At 44.1% G+C, this 19,104-nt stretch overlaps 1 protein-coding gene across 2 annotated transcripts in view; it reads left to right on the forward strand.

Moving 5' to 3' along the window:
* The window catches only part of adamts17 (ADAM metallopeptidase with thrombospondin type 1 motif, 17), a 193,226-nt gene that overhangs the window by 93,740 nt on the left and 80,382 nt on the right, over window positions 1–19,104 (forward strand). For both annotated transcript variants that reach the window (XM_061735776.1, XM_061735787.1), the window contains exon 10: window positions 12,055–12,205. In XM_061735776.1, coding sequence (XP_061591760.1) covers window positions 12,055–12,205 — 151 coding nt within the window. The remainder of the gene's footprint in view (window positions 1–12,054; window positions 12,206–19,104) is intronic.

A 19,104-nucleotide genomic window follows, 5' to 3' on the forward strand; every position in this document is an offset into this window, starting at 1 on the left:
CTCTGGCGGCAGCGTTCTGGATCAGCTGCAGCTGCCTGATTGATTTCTTGTTAAGGCCTGTAAAGATGCCATTGCAATAATCCAACCTACTGAAAATGAATGCATGAATACGTTTTTCCATGTCTTGTTTAGAGAGAATCCCCTTAATTCTAGCAATGTTTTTTAGGTGGTAATAGGCAGATTTAGTGATAAACTTTAGATGGCTGTTGAAGTTCAGGTCTGAGTCAATGATTACACCAATATTTCTGGCTTGATTTGTAGCTGTCAATGACATGGAGCCAAGGTGAGCGCTGATCTTTTCCCTTTCATTTTTAGGGCCAAAAATGTCTGTCTTTTCTGCATTTAGCTGGAGAAAATTCTGGCACATCTACTCATTGATTTGGTGAATACAGTTACTCAATGAGAGTAGGGGACTGTAGTCATGTGGTGACACTGAAATATAGAGCTCTGTGTCATCCGCATAAGTATGGTAGGAAATGTTGTGATGTTCCATAATCTGAGCTAGCGGTAGCATATAGATGTTGAATAGAAGCGGTCCGAGAATAGACCCTTGAGGAACCCCACATGTGATCTTGGTTCTCTTAGACTCATGGTTTCCTATTGACACAAAGAAGGCCCTATCTTGCAAGTAAGATTTAAACCATTGAAGCACAGTGCCGGTAAGTCCCACCCACTTTTCCAGTCTGCTGAGAAGAATGTTATGATCAACCGTGTCGAATGCAGCACTGAGATCCAGTATTACCAGAACAGAGGATTTGCCTGCATCATTATTCAGATGAATATCATTTAAGACTTTGATGAGTACAGTCTCAGTGCTGTGGTGTGGCCGAAATCTCAACCCAGTCTCACAGAAAAACGTGGTACAGGCTACGTTGGTCCACATTGCAAAACGTGGCAATGTTTACGATTTGCCCTCCTAAAACGTGAGATGAGAACGTTTTCCGTGGCCCATTCATTTTAATGGTTTCTTAGGTTTCGTTTCTGTCACGTGACTTTCAAGTTTTCAGCTGTGGAGGAAAAATAAAATTGCTGCCATTTCTTTGATTCTCGGTCTAAATTGCAATATTTTAAGATAGTTTCGCCATTAAAAGCAGATTTTATCATATTCATAGCAAGAAATATTGAAATTTCACAATATTTGTGTGTCTGTTTACCTCACGTCGAGACCTGCACCTTTTTTTTTTTTTTTTTTTTTTTAAACTTACTTACTTCCGTGGCTCTCTCGCGGTAAAAACTTCTTCTTATAATTACGCGCGGCCCATTCTGACACCATGTGTTGTCTGTCTTAATATATATGTACTGTATATAGCAGACGAGGCGTGTAGCTGGTCTCATCAAGACGTTTATTCCCAGACCGCTATAATCAACGCCTGTGGCTGCCATGGCAACAACAACAACTGACACTTCCAGCTGGCGCTCTGCTGAAGCTACTGCGCATGTGCTAAGCACCTAGGGCATGCTGGGTAATGGAGTTCCTACACAGTAATCCATACAGAAACCAAGTGGCTTATATGCTATTTTAATTACTTTTAATATTAGGTAGTTGTGTGAACTGTTAAGATATTATATTTTGTATAACTTTAGATGATATTATTTCAACATAGAACAACATAAAACGGCTTTTAGTGTCCCCAGGGTCACACATTTCTTCTTTGAATTTCAGCACCCCCGTGTTTTTGTGAGACAACCCGGAAATTATTGCTCGCAAAAAGCATGTTGTTTTTTTATTATACCTTTTATTTGACAAGGCAATCACTAAATTAATTAATTTTATGCTGCGTAAATGCAACCTATAAATAATTATCCATACGTTCCTTAGAATATATTGGACACTGGACAATGTAAACCTTTTTTTTGGTAATGAATTATTTCTGGCTTGACAGCTCGCCAGATCGTTTAGTGTATGTGGTGGTTTTATTTCGGAGGGGTGCAGCGTAAGCAATAATATTAAGACTTATTATTTGGCGAATAATTACGTATTCTAATAGTGTCAAAAGGGGGCGTGGCCTAACGGCTCACCAGCGCCCCCTAGAAAACTTTGTGCCTCAAGCCCCACAATACGGTTTGACGTAGATGCACGAAAATCGGTACACACCTGTATCATGTCGCAACTTAAAAAAAGGTCTCTTGGCGCCATGGTCGAAACCCAACAGGAAGTCAGCCATTTTGAATTAATCGTGTAATTTTGGCGCAAATGATGCCATTTTCACGTGTCGTACTTTAACGAACTCCTAGCAGGATTGTCCGTTCGACATAAAACTCGCTCAGGAGACACAAAAGACCATGAAAAGTTATCAAAATCGTGATTTTTCGTGAAATGGCGTGACCGTGGCGCCGCGTCAAACTTCAACATCATCACCATCATCATCATCATCATCACCATCATCATCATCACCACCATCACCATCACCTTCATCATCACCTTCATCATCATCACCATCATCATCACCATCATCATCATCACCACCATCACCCTCACCTTCATCATCACCTTCATCACCATCACCACCACCATCACCATCACCTTCATCATCACCTTCATCATCACCATCATCATCATCATCACCATCACCCTCACCTTCATCATCACCTTCATCACCATCATCATCATCATCACCACCATCACCATCACCTTCATCATCACCTTCATCAACACCATTATCATCATCATCATCATCATCATCAACACCATCATCAACACCATCATCAACACCATCATCATCATCATCACCTTCATCATCATCATCATCGTCATCATCATCATCAATTGGTGGAAATTGCACGCGCGAGGTCCCGTTCATCGCTGCCTGCAGCTTTAATTTCACTTATGTTTACAACATGTAGAGTAATTAATTGGGCAGCGAAGCCTCTGTGTTTTTATATAGGTTTGTCGAGTTGTTAATAAAGTAAAAAAAAAATAAAAACAGATTTAAAAGGCCCAGCCCCCAGCTTGAAAAGCTGCCAGGCAACCTGATCTCACAAAAATCTGTGAAATGCCCACGACCTCTCACCACTATTTTCCGTGGTACTGTATATACACGGAAAATGGTATAATTCCGTGTGAGCACCACAGATTTTGTACCATGCAAAGTCAATGGGATCCGTTGTCGTGATATATACACGGATTATGACATTATTATTATTTATATATTATTCTTTGTTATAGTGGCTAAATTTGCACAGTTCACTAACGCTTTGAGCTAGGAAGCTGAAATTCTAGACTCTGTATCAGGAGGTGACTCTCATCCACTTTGCCGAGTTTCAGATCTGTGTGACCTTCGGAAGTGTCAAAGGTCACCGCATGTGTTGCTTTTTCGGCCCTGCAAAGCCTATTTCGTGTCTATAGGCCGATCTGCACCAAACTAACGTCTGTCTGTTCAGGGGATGCCCCCAAACAACATATAACAAATTCAGACTCCTAGCTAAAAGCGTTAGTGAACTATGCAAAAAAAGACACAAAATAGGCCCCATTCCATTAGTCAGGAGGCTCTCAGAGCTATACGTTTCTACACCCTCCTAACCAGCCAGAACGTTTTGGAGGAAACACTGTTGCAGAAGTCATAGAAGTCTGAATTATATATGTTGTTTGGGGGCATCCCCTGAACAGACAGAAGTTAGTTTGGTGCAGATCGGACCTGTACTTTTTGATGGGCGGGGCTTTGAAACGTCACCTTTTCCAACATTCGAACGGACACCGTTGCCACAACATTTGACCAAACCAAGTAAAACTTGACCTGTGGCCTCCATATGGGGCCTTGATTGGGCTAGCCAAGTCTCAACTCTGTGAACCCTCTGCAACGCCAACTAGCTCTGTGGAAGTCGTACAGCCACGGGACCAAAAGATCCTAGCAAAGGGCCTTCTGCATTGCAACATAGTCAATAATCAGCCTCCCAGCTCAAAGCGTTAGTGAATTATTCAAAAAACACAAAAAAGGCCCGAAAAAGGCACCACACACGGTGACCTTTGGCACTTCCGAAGGTCGCACGGGTCTGGACTTCGGCACAGTGGATGAGAGTCACCTCCTGATACAGAGTCTAGAATTTCAACTTCCTAGCTCAAAGCGTTAGTGAACTGTGCAAATTTAGCCACTATAACAAAGAATAATATATAAATAATAATAATGTCATAATCCGTGTATATATCACGACAACGGATCCCATTGACTTTGCATGGTACAATATCTGTGGTGCTCACACGGCATTATACCATTTTCCGTGTATATACAGTACCACGGAAAATAGTGGTGAGAGGTCGTGGGCATTTCACAGATTTTTGTGAGATCAGGTTGCCTGGCAGCTTTCCAAGCTGGGGGTTGGGCCTTTTAAATCTGTTTTTATTTTTTTTTACTTTATTAACAACTCAACAAACCTATATAAAAACACAGAGGCTTCGCTGCCCAATTAATTACTCTACATGTTGTAAACATAAGTGAAATTAAAGCTGCAGGCAGCGATGAACGGGACCTCCGCGTGCAATTTCCACCAATTGATGATGATGATGATGGTGATGGTGATGGTGAAGGTGATGAGGATGATGGTGAAGGTGATGAGGATGATGAAGGTGATGATGAAGGTGATGGTGATGGTGGTGGTGATGATGGTGATGGTGAAGGTGATGAGGATGATGATGGTGATGATGATGATGAAGGTGATGGTGGTGGTGGTGATGATGGTGATGGTGATGATGATCACATATCGGCCAATTAGCTACTAGTATCACTTCCTGTTTAGTGTTGAAGTTTGATGCGGCGCCACGGCCACGCCATTTCACGAAAAATCACGATTTTGATAATTTTTCATGGTTAACGTCTTTTGTGTCTCCTGAGCGAGTTTTATGTCGAACGGACGATCCTGCTAGGAGTTCGTTAAAGTACGACACGTGAAAATGGCATAATTTGCGCCAAAATTACACGATTAATTCAAAATGGCTGACTTCCTGTTGGGTTTCGGCCATGGTGCCAAGAGACTTTTTTTTAAGTTGCGACATGATAATTCAATTCAATTCAATTTTATTTATATAGCGTCTAATACAACAGAGTTGTCTCTAGACGCTTTACAGAGACCCATACCCAGAACATGACCCCCGAGCAGTTATTACATAAACAATGGCAGGTAAAAACTCCCCTAGTGGGAGAAAAACCTTAAGCCAAACAGTGGCAAGGAAAAACTCCCCTTTAGGAGGGAAGAAACCTTGAGCAGGACCAGGCTCATCAGGGGGGACCCTCCTGCCGAGGGCCAGACTGGTGGGTCAGGGACGGCAACAGCACAGCAGGCAGGTGGAAGCAGCAACGGGATGACCGGGGGTGGGGACCACAGGCCAGCACACAGCACCCGAAGCTCCGGCCCAATCAGCAAGTCCCAGGTTGGGGTGCAGGGTCAGGAAAAGACTTGTGCTCCGTAATGCAAGCTACAAGCCACCCACGGCCACCTGCAGGACAAACGATACAGGTGTGTACCGATTTTCGTGCATCTACTTCAAACCGTATTGTGGGGCTTGAGGCACAAAGTTTTCTAGGGGGCGCTGGTGAGCCGTTAGGCCACGCCCCCTTTTGACACTATTAGAATACGTAATTATTCGCCACATGGGACGTGCGTGCCAAGTTTCACAACTTTTCGAGTATGTTATGCGCCTGAAAAATGCAATTGTTTTCAGATAAAATAATAAGTCTTAATATTATTGCTTACGCTGCACCCCTCCAAAATAAAACCACCACATACACTAAACGATCTGGCGAGCTGTCAAGCCAGAGATAATTCATTACCAAAAAAAAGGTTTACATTGTCCAGTGTCCAATATATTCTAAGGAACGTATGGATAATTATTTATAGGTTGCATTTACGCAGCATAAAATTAATTAATTTAGTGATTGCCTTGTCAAATTAAAGGTATAATAAAAAAACAACATGCTTTTTGCGAGCAATAATTTCCGGGTTGTCTCACAAAAACACGGGGGTGCTGAAATTCAAAGAAGAAATGTGTGACCCTGGGGACACTAAAAGCCGTTTTATGTTGTTCTATGTTGAAATAATATCATCTAAAGTTATACAAAATATAATATCTTAACAGTTCACACAACTACCTAATATTAAAAGTAATTAAAATAGCATATAAGCCACTTGGTTTCTGTATGGATTACTGTGTAGGAACTCCATTACCCAGCATGCCCTAGGTGCTTAGCACATGCGCAGTAGCTTCAGCAGAGCGCCAGCTGGAAGTGTCAGTTGTTGTTGTTGCCATGGCAGCCACAGGCGTTGATTATAGCGGTCTGGGAATAAACGTCTTGATGAGACCAGCTACACGCCTCGTCCGCTATATACAGTACATATATATTAAGACAGACAACACATGGTGTCAGAATGGGCCGCGCGTAATTATAAGAAGAAGTTTTTACCGCGAGAGAGCCACGGAAGTAAGTAAGTTTAAAAAAAAAAAAAAAAAAAAAAAAAAAAAAAGGTGCAGGTCTCAACGTGAGGTAAACAGACACACAAATATTGTGAAATTTCAATATTTCTTGCTATGAATATGATAAAATCTGCTTTTAATGGCGAAACTATCTTAAAATATTGCAATTTAGACCGAGAATCAAAGAAATGGCAGCAATTTTATTTTTCCTCCACAGCTGAAAACTTGAAAGTCACGTGACAGAAACGAAACCTAAGAAACCATTAAAATGAATGGGCCACGGAAAACGTTCTCATCTCACGTTTTAGGAGGGCAAATCGTAAACATTGCCACGTTTTGCAATGTGGACCAACGTAGCCTGTACCACGTTTTTCTGTGAGACTGGGTTGGAAATCCAGACTGAAATACATTAAAGAGGTTGTTTTGCATCATAAAAGCATGGATTTGCTGGAAAACGACCTTTTTCAACGATTTTCCCCAAAAATGGCAGATTTGATATTGGCCTATAGTTACTAAGTGTTGTAGCATCCAGATTAGATTTTTTTAGAAGAGAGTTTTATTACCGCAGTTTTCAAGGCCTGAGGAAACTGGCCTGTTTGAAGAGAAGTATTTATTATCTGCAATACATCCGGAGCTATGCAGTTAAAAACTGTTTTAAAAAAGTTTGAAGGCAGAATATCAAGACAGCATGTTGTGGGCTTTAATTTTGAAACTGTTTCCGTTAGGGTTTTGTAATCTAAGACGCTGAACTGTCCCAGGTTTACTAGAGGATAGGAAGGCCAGAGTGTTATCATTCCTGAGGTGGAGCACATTGCTTGTCTTATCTGTAATATTTTGTTTGTGAAAAAGTCAGCAAAGTCATTACAGGCCTTTTTTGACAGCAGTTCAATGGGGATTGAGGCTGTGGGGTTTATCAGTCTTTCTACCACAGAAAACAGACTTAATTTAAAAGGAATATTTTTAGATACCAAATACAGACCCCCCGAGAATTACCTGTTCCTGGAGAGGAAAAAATCTGTCCTACCCATTTCTGCTTTAGTTTCATACATTGATCATCAGTCAAGTGAGATTCCTGTAGCATGGCTATATCAAAATTGAGGGATTTTAAGTGTGTACGAATGTCATGTCTTATACACAGAATACGCAGATGTGCCGTATCACACAGAGGTGAGATGGTTAAACCGAGGAAAAGTACTGAACAGAGTTTTTGAGCTGCGTAAGGCAATATGTCAGTGTCTGGAAAGCAAAGGGAAGGACATAGCAGAGCTTTGGGTGGAAACGTTTTTGCGTGAGCTGGCCTTTCTGTGTAACATCTCTAGCACTCTCGATGCGCTGGACCTGCAGCTTCAGGAGCAGGGGCGCATCATCACAGACATGGAGGCTGCGTGCCCCTCCTTTTTTCTTCTTTTTGAGTCTTCTTTCTCCTTTCTCCTGTATTATTCTTCCTCTCTCATGTAATTCCTGTATATAATCTAACTAACTCCATTTAATATAAACTTTTAACTTTATTAATTGATCCATTGTATGTTTCTTCTTACAGATATCTCATTGATTTATTGTCACTATTATTACTTGATTGATGTTTTTTTTTATTTATTTACACACTGATAATGTCATGGTTAATTTACTCAGTTTACCATCATTGCCAACACTCACTCTCTCTCTCTCTCTCTCTCTCTCTCTCTCTCTCTCTCTCTCTCTCTCTCTCTCTCTCTCTCTCTCTCGCTCTCTCTCTCACACACACACACACACACACACACACACACACACACGGTCATTAATATTCATTCATTAAACCACAGTATGTTTTTCTTTGTCTCACTAATGTAATGTATTGTTGCTGTGGATCTTCTACTATGATGTACAATCATAGATATTAAAAAGATAACATTTCTTTTTTTAATGTATTAGAATTGTTTAGGGGTTTTCTTAATAAAGAGCATAAATATTTACATATAATACAACTGATTCTGATAAATCGTTTTATATTGACATGGATTAACATTTACAATGTCAACATATGAACACACGCACACACACACACACACACACACACACATACACATATCTAAACAGCTATACAACTGCAATCTAGTTGCAGAAGTCAAAAACCTTTGAAAAGAACAGACTTGCAGAGGTGCAACTGGTGCAGCCTCAGTTTGCGGAAGACAGACAGGTCCTGTGACAGCAACACAAAGTGGTGATTGTTTTATTTTTCCAATAGAACTGAGTAATTGAATTGTTGAGAGATTTGAATCATTTGTCTGTTGGGATAGTGGGAAGCATAGAAAGAGGTAGCTGATTTGACGTTGGGTTTTCATTTTAACTGTTGCAATTGATCCTATTATTGAGAGTGGAAGATTTGTCCATCATTTGAGGTCATCCTGTGTTTTTTAAGTAGTGGAACATAATTGAGGTTAAATAACTCTGACAGCCTGGAGGAAATATTGATACCCAAACACTTAATATTTCCGATGTGAAAGGGAAGGAGTGGGTCTTAAGTTGCAGAATCTCAAGCGTTTTTCAGAAAGAAGGAGTATAATTGATTTATTCCAGTTAATTGTGTAGTTAGAGATTGCAGAGAAATTGCTGATTAGATTGAAAGTTTCTTTTAATTATTTGTAGGGGTCTTGTAAGAACAATAGTATATAATCTGCGTAAAGAGTAATTTTATGTTGTGAATGGCTATTTTGGATTCCTTTAATTTTATTGCTTTTTTGTATTGCTATGGCGAGGGGTTCAATGAAGATAGCGAATAAAGATGGTGAGAGTGGTCATCCTTGTCTGGTTCCTCTGTGAAGTGTGAATCCCCGTGATGTGATACAATTTTTGGTTATTGTGCCATAGGTGAGGTGTAAAGAGTTTTGATCCAGTGGATGAAAGACTCTCCAAAACCAAACTTATGGAGGGTGTTTTTAGAAATGACCAATATCGAATGCTTTTTCTGCGTCTAATGATACAATTATAGTTTTGCCTTTGGTTTGCTGTGTTAGGTTAATCAGATTGAATAGTTCACGAGTATTATTGGAAGCGTGTCTGTTTTTGATAAAGCCTGTTTGGTCTGGGTGGATAATATTGGGGGTGGCTGTTTCAAGTCGGGTAGCTAATGCTTTGGTGATCATTTTTAAATCGGTATTCATTAGAGAAATAGGGCAGTAGCTAGAGGGGTCGGTTGGGTCTTTGTTATGTTTTAATATAAGTGACATATTAGCAGTATTCATGTGTGTAGGAATTGTGGATGTAGTGTTAATTTCTGAGGTTAGTCTGTGAAATAGTGGTGAAAGTATGTGCCAGAAATTTAATAATATTCTGCTGGGAATCCATCTGGTCCGGGTGATTTTGTTATTTGACATTTGATTTAAGGCATTACTGAGTTCTTCTGGGGTGATTGGTGCGTCTATAGTGTCGGCTAATAATTCTTTGGGGAGTGTGGGTAGGTCCAGCTCATTTAAAAAGGATTCTATTTAAGGTGGTTTTGTGTCACTAGTTGGAAGAGAGGCAAAAGTTCCGGTAAAAATCTTGAGGGATACAGGTGCTTATGATTCTTTCATAGTGGACTCTGTGCTGCCTTTATCAGGAGAAACTGACACCGGTGACCGCATCCTCAGTCGGGGGATGGGTTTGACCATTCTGCCTATTCCCTTGCACATAATTATCCTTGACTGTGAGCTGAGCAATTTTATTTATATAGCGTCTAATACAACAGATGTTGTCTCTAGACACTTTCCAGACGCTTTCCAGAGACCCAGAAGATGACCCCCGAGCATGTTATATCGGGCAATGGCCTGGCTGGTAGCCGTGTTTGGGCTGATACTACCCCATCACCAGTAGTTACACTTTGTCCTGTTGACTCTGTTCCTGATGGCTCCAGTGAGTTACATGAGGTCTCTTCAGCTTGTGTTGTCACATGCGCCATGGCTAAATCTGAGCAGGAGGTGTTATCTGACGGGAGGTGTGATGACGTGGATTTGGGGGTTCCCCCTCTGTCTGATTTTCTGCTGTCGGTGTCACACAGTGAGCTGCTGCAGGAGCAGCTTGAAGATGAAACTCAGACCTTACTCTGCAACAAAAAAAATTCTATTTTCTGATTGGCTGTCAGGTTGGTAATTCCAGAGAGCTGCTCTCAGCTGAGAGTTCAGCACACAGTAGCGCACTTTCACTCTTTTGTAAGAAGGGCTGTTGGAATTACTTTGTGGTGAAGTTAATTTTGAGCATGAAAAATGCCATATGTGGCGTGAGAGCGTGTGAACTTGTTGAAATGCGTGAGTCTCACGCTCAATGCATGAGACTTGAGAGCCCTGGTATTTTGTTTATGGCTATGTCAGCCGCTTCTTCGTTTGAACCATCAGCCAGTTTCCCTTCTCGTTCAGACTGGATGGGTGGAGTCACGTGATTACACAAAAAAAAAAAACACACACTTAAAGAAGAATGAAAATAGACTTTTAGCTCACAGTCAAATTAGACAAAAAGATGTTTCTTTCCTTTTTTTTTTTTATCAAAACACAGAATTTACAGACATGGGAAAATTGTCATTAGTCATCACAGTGAATGTTGGTATCTGTAATGTTGTGTTTTAATGCCAAGGCCTACACCAAATCAAAGAAACTGGTTTAAAATGGTGTAATTCCATGTCAGTAGACTTGGCATAACATTCACGTGTGCAAATGTTCGGTCATTTACTCCGGAACCTTAGAATGTTGTTATTTCTGATATGCTTATGATGATAACTTGACTTCAATGTGAACACCAAAGGCACTTTTTATAGTCATATTGACCCAGGAATGTGGGGACACCTGGGGTGGGGGGGTCGAGTGGCCATGAGTGCGAGAGCCCGATCAACGCTGCTTGCAGCTTTGCTTCTTTGCTTCTTTTAGTAACTAAGAAGGTCTTCTGTGGAAAAGCAAGGTCGAGTCCAACACCATGAGATTCTATGCAACACTAAAGGGGGGATGCCAGGGACTAGTGAGCATCACAGCCATCATCCAGGATGACACAACAACCATTCGGAAACACAATAGTGAACTGCTAAATGAATTCCAAAGACAGACACTCAACGAGAAAGAGGAAAATGTGGAAGATCTTTCATGGACTCAGAAGCTCCTCAGAAGCACAGCCTGTACCACTGATAAAGAGAAGTCCTACTGGTGGCTAGAAGAGGCTGCTCTAAAGGACAGCGCTGGGCATTTATCAAAGCCACAAAAGAACTGGCCGAGAGTACATCAGCAACGGAGTTCTGGGTTTGAAGTGGAACTAATCAAAGATTTCAGAATCAAGGGAACAGTGGCAATTCTAAGACTCTAGGCAGTGACTTCCACCCTGTGAGTGTGGCTCCAGAAGATTACAGAAACAACATCAGAGATGTCTGTCCAGACGTCTATGACCAACTAAAACACTGTGCAGAGGCCTCCAGCTGCCAGGCCTTCAGGGCACCCTACAAGAGGGCAGCAGTGCAAATCGCTCCTGCCCACAGCTACCACCTTCTACATTGACTTTTAGAAGAGCATCAAAAAGCAGAATGTCATTTCTTTCTGGGGATTAATAAAGAAGTAAATTGAATTGAAGGAACAGGTTTTTTGTAATGATCAATTGAATAACAATGTAATTAATGAATGCACAAACTATTAACCTTTTCCTTTTTTCTTTTTCAATAGATCCAAAGCCAGCTTCTGCCTGTTTCACACAGACACCAGAAGCCATTTCCAGTTCAGTCTGTCCTCCAAGCTGCCAGGCATGAACTACAGCGTCAATGAACAGTGCCAGATCCTATTTGGAATCAACGCTACTTTCTGTAAAGAAATGGAGGTACACCCCATTTCACTCATGGGTAGAATAGCCACCATTAAAATGATGGTTTTACCAAAAGTAAATTATTTTTTCTCAATGATACCATGCAAACCCCCTCTTTCCTGGTTTAAATCGTTGGACTCATATGTTTCAAAATTTCTGTGGAAAAATAAAACTCCACGTATTAGTTTAAAGACATTGCAAAAATCCAAAGAATATGGAGGTTTAGAGTTACCTAATTTTCAGTATTACTTCATAGCCAATAAATTACAGTATATTGTAAAATGGTCAAAAGATCATCCTTTAGATAGTCAATGGCTGGACTCAGAGCAAGTGTTTTGTAATGAACTAGAAATCTCAGAGTTACCATTCATTAGTCAAAGTATCAAACATCATCAATGTTTCAAAAGCATTAATATTAGCACAACTTTATCAGCTTGGTGGGAATTTCTTAAAGTAGCTAAAATTTCACTTTTTCCATGTGACCGTACACCCATATGGAACAACCCAGACATCGTGAAAAATGATAAAAAGATGGTTAATTTCGTTCAATGGAGAGATCAAGGAATACGGTATTTACAGCACATAATTGTAGGAGGACAGTTTGTACCTTTCAATACACTTATTGTTCAATACGGAGTTAGCAGGAATACATTTTTAGAGTATCAACAACTTAAAGAGCATATTGCAGGTTGGAGACCCCTGTGAATCAATGTGTAGGAAAATAATGTAGGAACTGAATTTTCATTGAAATACGCATAAATATATACTACAGTGACCTCCGGAGTTGTTTTTGTGAGAGTATTTTACTTCCGCATCTGAAAAAGTTGAACCGGAAGTGACGTGACATCAGGGAGCGCGGTGAATTCAACAATAGGAAAAATAATGGATCTTAATGTTAGTTGTGACACTGAAGAGGTTGTGAATGTGTATTCACACCAATATGACAGGCCACAGCCTTATAATTACGAAACCCGTTAGGCCCCCCACGTTCTTTTGATTGACAGCTGAAACTCGCTTTTTAAAAGGCTGATTTATGGGTCCGCGTTACACCAACGCAGACCCTACGGCGTAGGTTATGCGGCGACGCACAGAACGCTGCGTGCGCCGCGTACCCTACACCGTAGGCTACGCCGTCGATTTTACGCGGAACCATAAATCCGCCTTTATTCACTGCAGCACTCCTGCTCCGTGCTCCTGAAAGAAACTCCGAAAATAACTCCTTAAAAACTGGTGAGTACTTGTAATCTGTCTACGTTTGTACTTTCTAAACAGAAAACAGGCTTATTATCTTCTCTTTTTTCTGATTAAAAGCATCCGAAATAGCCGGGTATTTTTAAAACCGAATATTTCCCCGTATTTCCCCCCCTTCGTTTATAAAAAATGAGTATCCACATTACATCGTTGTTAAAAAAAAAAAAAACCTTCCACACATAAACGAAGATCTGCGTTTTCGACCACATTTATAAGCATTCCAAACCTGTAGATCATCTGGTCATCCGGCCTCCGGGCCGCCTCTGCGGCGCAGCTCCCCGGGAGCGGTGCCTCATTCTCGGGTAACGATCTGGAGTCCCCCCGGTGTCCGCCGCGGAGCTGCCGCGTTAATCGACGCAGCCCAGCTGCAGCCCAGCTGCAGCCCTGCTGCGCGTCGCCGCGTACCCTACGGCGTAGGCTCCGCGTCGGTGTAACGGTGTCAAGAGCAGAGACCATTTATTTAATAAATAGCTTGGAGGACAGATGGTGGATCATCTGCAGTTCTGGATCGCACGTTAGACGTCAGACTCAGAGCAGATTTGTTGTTGTTTTGGAGCATAATGTGACGTTGGAAAACGCAGAACTGCTCTCTGTCTCTGTCTACACGCATGTACATAAACAGAGTTTTCAAAAATCTTCACTTTGCCCAGAGTTTTTTTAAACATTCGTTTATTTGCGTTTTCATGTGGATGACAGGTCCAAACGTAGGAAAATATCTTCGGTTTAGCAGATACCCGGCTACGTATGTACGGGGTCTGGGCAGTCAGATGGGGCAGCTGTGGAGACTGCTCCCTGGTGTGACGTCATATGACGCGGTGTTCGAAAAAAAAAGCGTTTGTACGAGCTTGGCTAAAATCAGCCACTTTTTCCTCTGAATACGTGCCCTTATGTCTTGTAAAACATATTAAATCCTACATTAACTTCTCACATAGTCATTTTCACATAAGGTCAGGTATCATTTTTGAAAAAATTCTAACCTGCAATATGCTCTTTAAGGCCATAATAAATAAAACATACAAAATTAGCCAATTAGATTTACAACTTCCCGCTAAGATAACAGATTTATTGAATCTAAGCACTTTAAAGTTGTTATCAAAACTCTACAGGTTAGTGTCTAAACTGGACGATTCAGTCTCTCTCCCGATCTCCAAGTGGGAGTTTTCTTGGTCACAAATATGCTTAAATACGTTTACTATGACTAAAAACCCAAACTTACAACTTATACAGTACAAAGTTCTTCATAGAATACATTATACTGGACAAAGGATGTTCCAGATGGGATTTGTCACCTCTAATATCTGTTCACAGTGCACAGAGAACACTCCTGATAATTATATGCATGCTTTATGGTTCTGTACACCGGTACAGAGGTTCTGGAAGGAGATTTGTGAGGATTTATCCACATGGATCAACCACAGAATCCCAGTGTGCCCCACGGTATGTATATTAGGTCACCTGGGAGACACTCAAATAGAACCTAATTGGACACACCGGGTTCTCACTGCCTTATGTATCGCAAAGAAAACCATTCTAGTAAATTGGAAACAAAAATCCAGTTTATGTATCAACCATTTTAGGAATCTTTTATCAGATCATATTAGTAGTGAGATAATGTCTGCCTCCACTGAACAACATTCGGCTGAATTGCACTCTCTGTGGTCCCCGATTATTGGCTTCGTTACCTAGTGGGGGCGGGGGGGTGGTGGGGTGGCACCATTCCCAGGTGTCTATGTCTTATGTTGTCAGTATGAATGGGAGGATGTTGGACCGTTTCCCCCTCCGTCTGGGGGCTCCGGCGGCGCCGGGGGCGCCCGTGGTGGTACGGTTGGGCCCTGGCCCGGCTCGGAGGGCCGGCCCCCGTCTACTGGATGGCCGGTGGGGGGACGCGGGTGTCTTATCAGGGCCGGCTTTGCTGGTCCTGCTTCCTGGCTTCGGCCTCCGCTCCCCCTCCTTCCCCCCCTACACGATTTATACGCACATAGGCGAAGGGCGGGGGGTCCGGGTCGTGGGGGGCATTGTCCCGCGTGGCCCGGCACTCCCCGCCTCACGGTTTTAACAGCAAAATAGACACTGCACATTCAACACTTAATAAATACATTTGACAATGACACGTAGTTCGGGAGGGGGGTGGTCGGTGTCAAATCGATACTTGGCCCTCTCCCCTCCCTGTTTTTATGGCATTAATCACATGCACTCAACACCAGGGGCGGGAGGGGGGTCCCACATCACCCGCGTTCCCTCACCGGCCTAGGATAGGTGGGGTCGGGATACCCGGGCCTGGCGGGGCTCGCCGTGCAGCCTGGGGCGCCTTCTGGCGGTGCTGGACCCCTCCGGGGAGGGGGAAACGGTGCGTGATTGTGTGTCTGTGTCGGTGAGAATGCGGTATGGAAGGGTCCTGCCATGGAGGATTCGGGCCTTCATTGGCAGGACATCAAAACTTAATAATTTATCATTATTATATTATACAAAGATGGTTATTATTATTATTATTATTATTATTATTAGTATTATTATTAGTATTATTATTATGTATAGTATATCATATTATTATTAGTATAGATATCGGATAGGTGAATGGATGAATGAATGGGAGACCTGGGTCTGGGGCCCTCCGTTGTCGGGCCTGCACGGGTGTCGCCTTGTTGGGGGGTTCCCTCTCTCCGGGCCCGTCTCCGGTCCCCCCCTCTGGTCTTGGAGGGCCACTTCGTGGGGGGGCGGGTGCGCCTGCCCGCGTCGGCGGCCGGGGCGGCTCTGTCTCTCCGGGCAGGCTGGCCCCCTGCCGGGTGGGGGTCGTTGGCCTGAGGGGTGGGGGCCTCCTGGCCGCGTGTCCGGCCCGGACCGGGTGGCCGGGGATTGCCTGGGTCGCGGTTCCGCCGCGGGATCCCTGGCTGCTTCTTCCCGCGCCGTGGGGGCCCCGCCCGCGGGCCCCCTCGGCCGCCGCCGGGGGGGGGGGGGGTCCTCGCAGGTGGTGGGTTGCCTCCCTCCTACTTCTCCCCTCTGTGGGGTTGCCGGTGGCCTGGGTTCCGGGCTCTTCCGTGTCGGCCTCTGGTCTCGGCGGGTGGCGGGGTTGCTCCCCCCCTCCCCCACTATAGATACACTTCAGGGGGAACTTTGTTTGGTTTATTACACACACACACACACACACACACATAGTCACTTAGTCACACGCATATACACACACACACACACACACACACATGATCATATATGTGGAGTTCAATCAAGAACTCTACATAAACGGAACCGACAGAATTGTCAAGAATTCCGTAGAATGGATCTGAGCACACACTTGAAACTGGAGACAGGTGGAATAAAAAGGATTTTATTAGCTCAACATAAAAATAATTTTGGTGCCAAAAAAAAGCCAAAGGAAGAATTGAGGCAGTAAAACGCGTGAGCAAACAAAGAAAACCTGAGTACAAAAACTGAGGTACATCATGTAGCATGTGACAGTAACCAAATACAGTCAGTGAGCAAAACTAAACAGAAGCACAAGAAAGAACTGGGGATGGCTAAAGTTGTTTTGGGAATAACCAAATAAACACGAAACAAGGATATACAAAGACCACAAAAAACCCAAGGAACCAACAAAATATCCTCATAACCAAAAGAACTGTGAGCACGTGGTTATGTGATGCTGAAGAAGCTACAAGATTGCTGGAGACTGCGATGCAGATCGATGTTTTAGAGAGCTGGCTTCATTGTCATTAATGTGTTAAAGGACTGGAAGAGACTGCAGAAGGTCAGGAGAACTGGAGAAAAAGCGATCGGCTGTCCAATTTTCCCTGGAGGCTTTTGCAAACTGACATTGTCTCTTTAAAGTAAAGGTCCACATGGTGTCAGCCCCAAACTCCTGAAGAGCAGCTACACATACACTGTATGCTAAGAGCACCTCTCCATCCCTCAGAGTCAGGAGACGGTTCCAGTTTTGTGGATCCAAATTTGTTCCAAACAAACCTTGTTTGTATGTGCTGCATGATGAAGAAAGACTCCTTGATATCAGTTTATATGCTTTAATGACAGCTTTGTGGGAGCCCTGCAGGCACAACAACACAACATAAGTGACTGCTGTTTACATAAACGAACACAAAATACATAACTAACTCAATATATACATAGTCAGATAAACATACTTACACGAATCAAGCAATCACATGCTAAAAAAGAGCACAACAAAGTCTGTATCCTGTAGAAAGTGTAAGCAGACATTAACCCAAAATGGCCGACACTCACTATTGCCTAACATTGCAGCAGAACTACTACTGCACTGTCCCCTGGTGGACAGGAGGTAGGCAAAACCCTTCAAATGATGATAGAACGCAGACGGGGGTCAGCAGCCCAGTGACAAAGGGGAGGGTGACGGCACAGACAGTGGCTGCTGGACACAGGGGGGGACTGGCGTGTAGCCACAGAGGAACCGCCGGTTCCATCAACCCTCACCTGATACTGATCATGGCCAAGCGACTCCACCACCATCCCAGACCTGTCCCACTTGTTGGGGCTTGGGCCCAGCTGATTCTGGAGGAACACCCTCTCCCCAAGCGCCAGGGGGTGGAGCGCTCTTGAATGAGCCCTCAGAGACTCTGTGGTACGGGACATCTGTGTCCAAAGGGCATCCTCTGCAGTCCACGCCTGATGCCAGAGCGGGCGGATATGTGGGTTTGAGAACTTCTCAAGCTTGTTGAAGAAGGAGGGTGAATCTCGAAGGGGGTGACCAAAGATGATCTGCACTGGTGAGAGATTACTGTCCGGACAATCAGTCGGACAATCAGGTCTGCAGAGAGGATAACTGGGACTAACCTCCCATCTATCCAGGACCTGTACCGGTCCAGGACCAGGAAACGGGCAGGTAGCATCTCTGCAGACCCCTCACACCCAGGACCAGGACCAGGACCAGACCCCTCACACCCAGGACCAGGACCAGGATCAGGACCAGGACCAGACCCCTCACACCCAGGACCAGGACCAGGTCCAGGACCAGGACCAGACCCCTCACACCCAGGACCAGGTCCAGGACCAGGCCCAGACCCTCACACCCAGGACCAGGACCAGGTCCAGGACCAGACCCCTCACACCCAGGACCAGGTCCAGGTCCAGGACCAGACCCCTCACACCCAGGACCAGGTCCAGGTCCAGGACCAGACCCCTCACACCCAGGACCAGGACCAGGTCCAGGACCAGACCCCTCACACCCAGGACCAGGACCAGGACCAGACCCCTCACACCCAGGACCAGGACCAGGACCAGACCCCTCACACCCAGGACCAGGACCAGGACCAGACCCCTCACACCCAGGACCAGGTCCAGGACCAGGACCAGACCCCTCACACCCAGGACCAGGACCAGGACCAGACCCCTCACACCCAGGACCAGGACCAGGACCAGACCCCTCACACCCAGGACCAGGTCCAGGACCAGACCCCTCACACCCAGGACCAGGACCAGGACCAGACCCCTCACACCCAGGACCAGGACCAGGTCCAGGACCAGGACCAGACCCCTCACACCCAGGACCAGGTCCAGGTCCAGGACCAGACCCCTCACACCCAGGACCAGGACCAGGACCAGGACCAGACCCCTCACACCCAGGACAGTCTGGTCCAACTCCTCCCCTCTGGATGGATCTACAGAGCTCTGTAGCTAAAACCTCCAGACACAAGGAC

Source organism: Cololabis saira, chromosome 2 (genome assembly GCF_033807715.1).
Source record: "Cololabis saira isolate AMF1-May2022 chromosome 2, fColSai1.1, whole genome shotgun sequence".
In the NCBI taxonomy this organism is placed as follows: domain Eukaryota; kingdom Metazoa; phylum Chordata; class Actinopteri; order Beloniformes; family Belonidae; genus Cololabis; species Cololabis saira.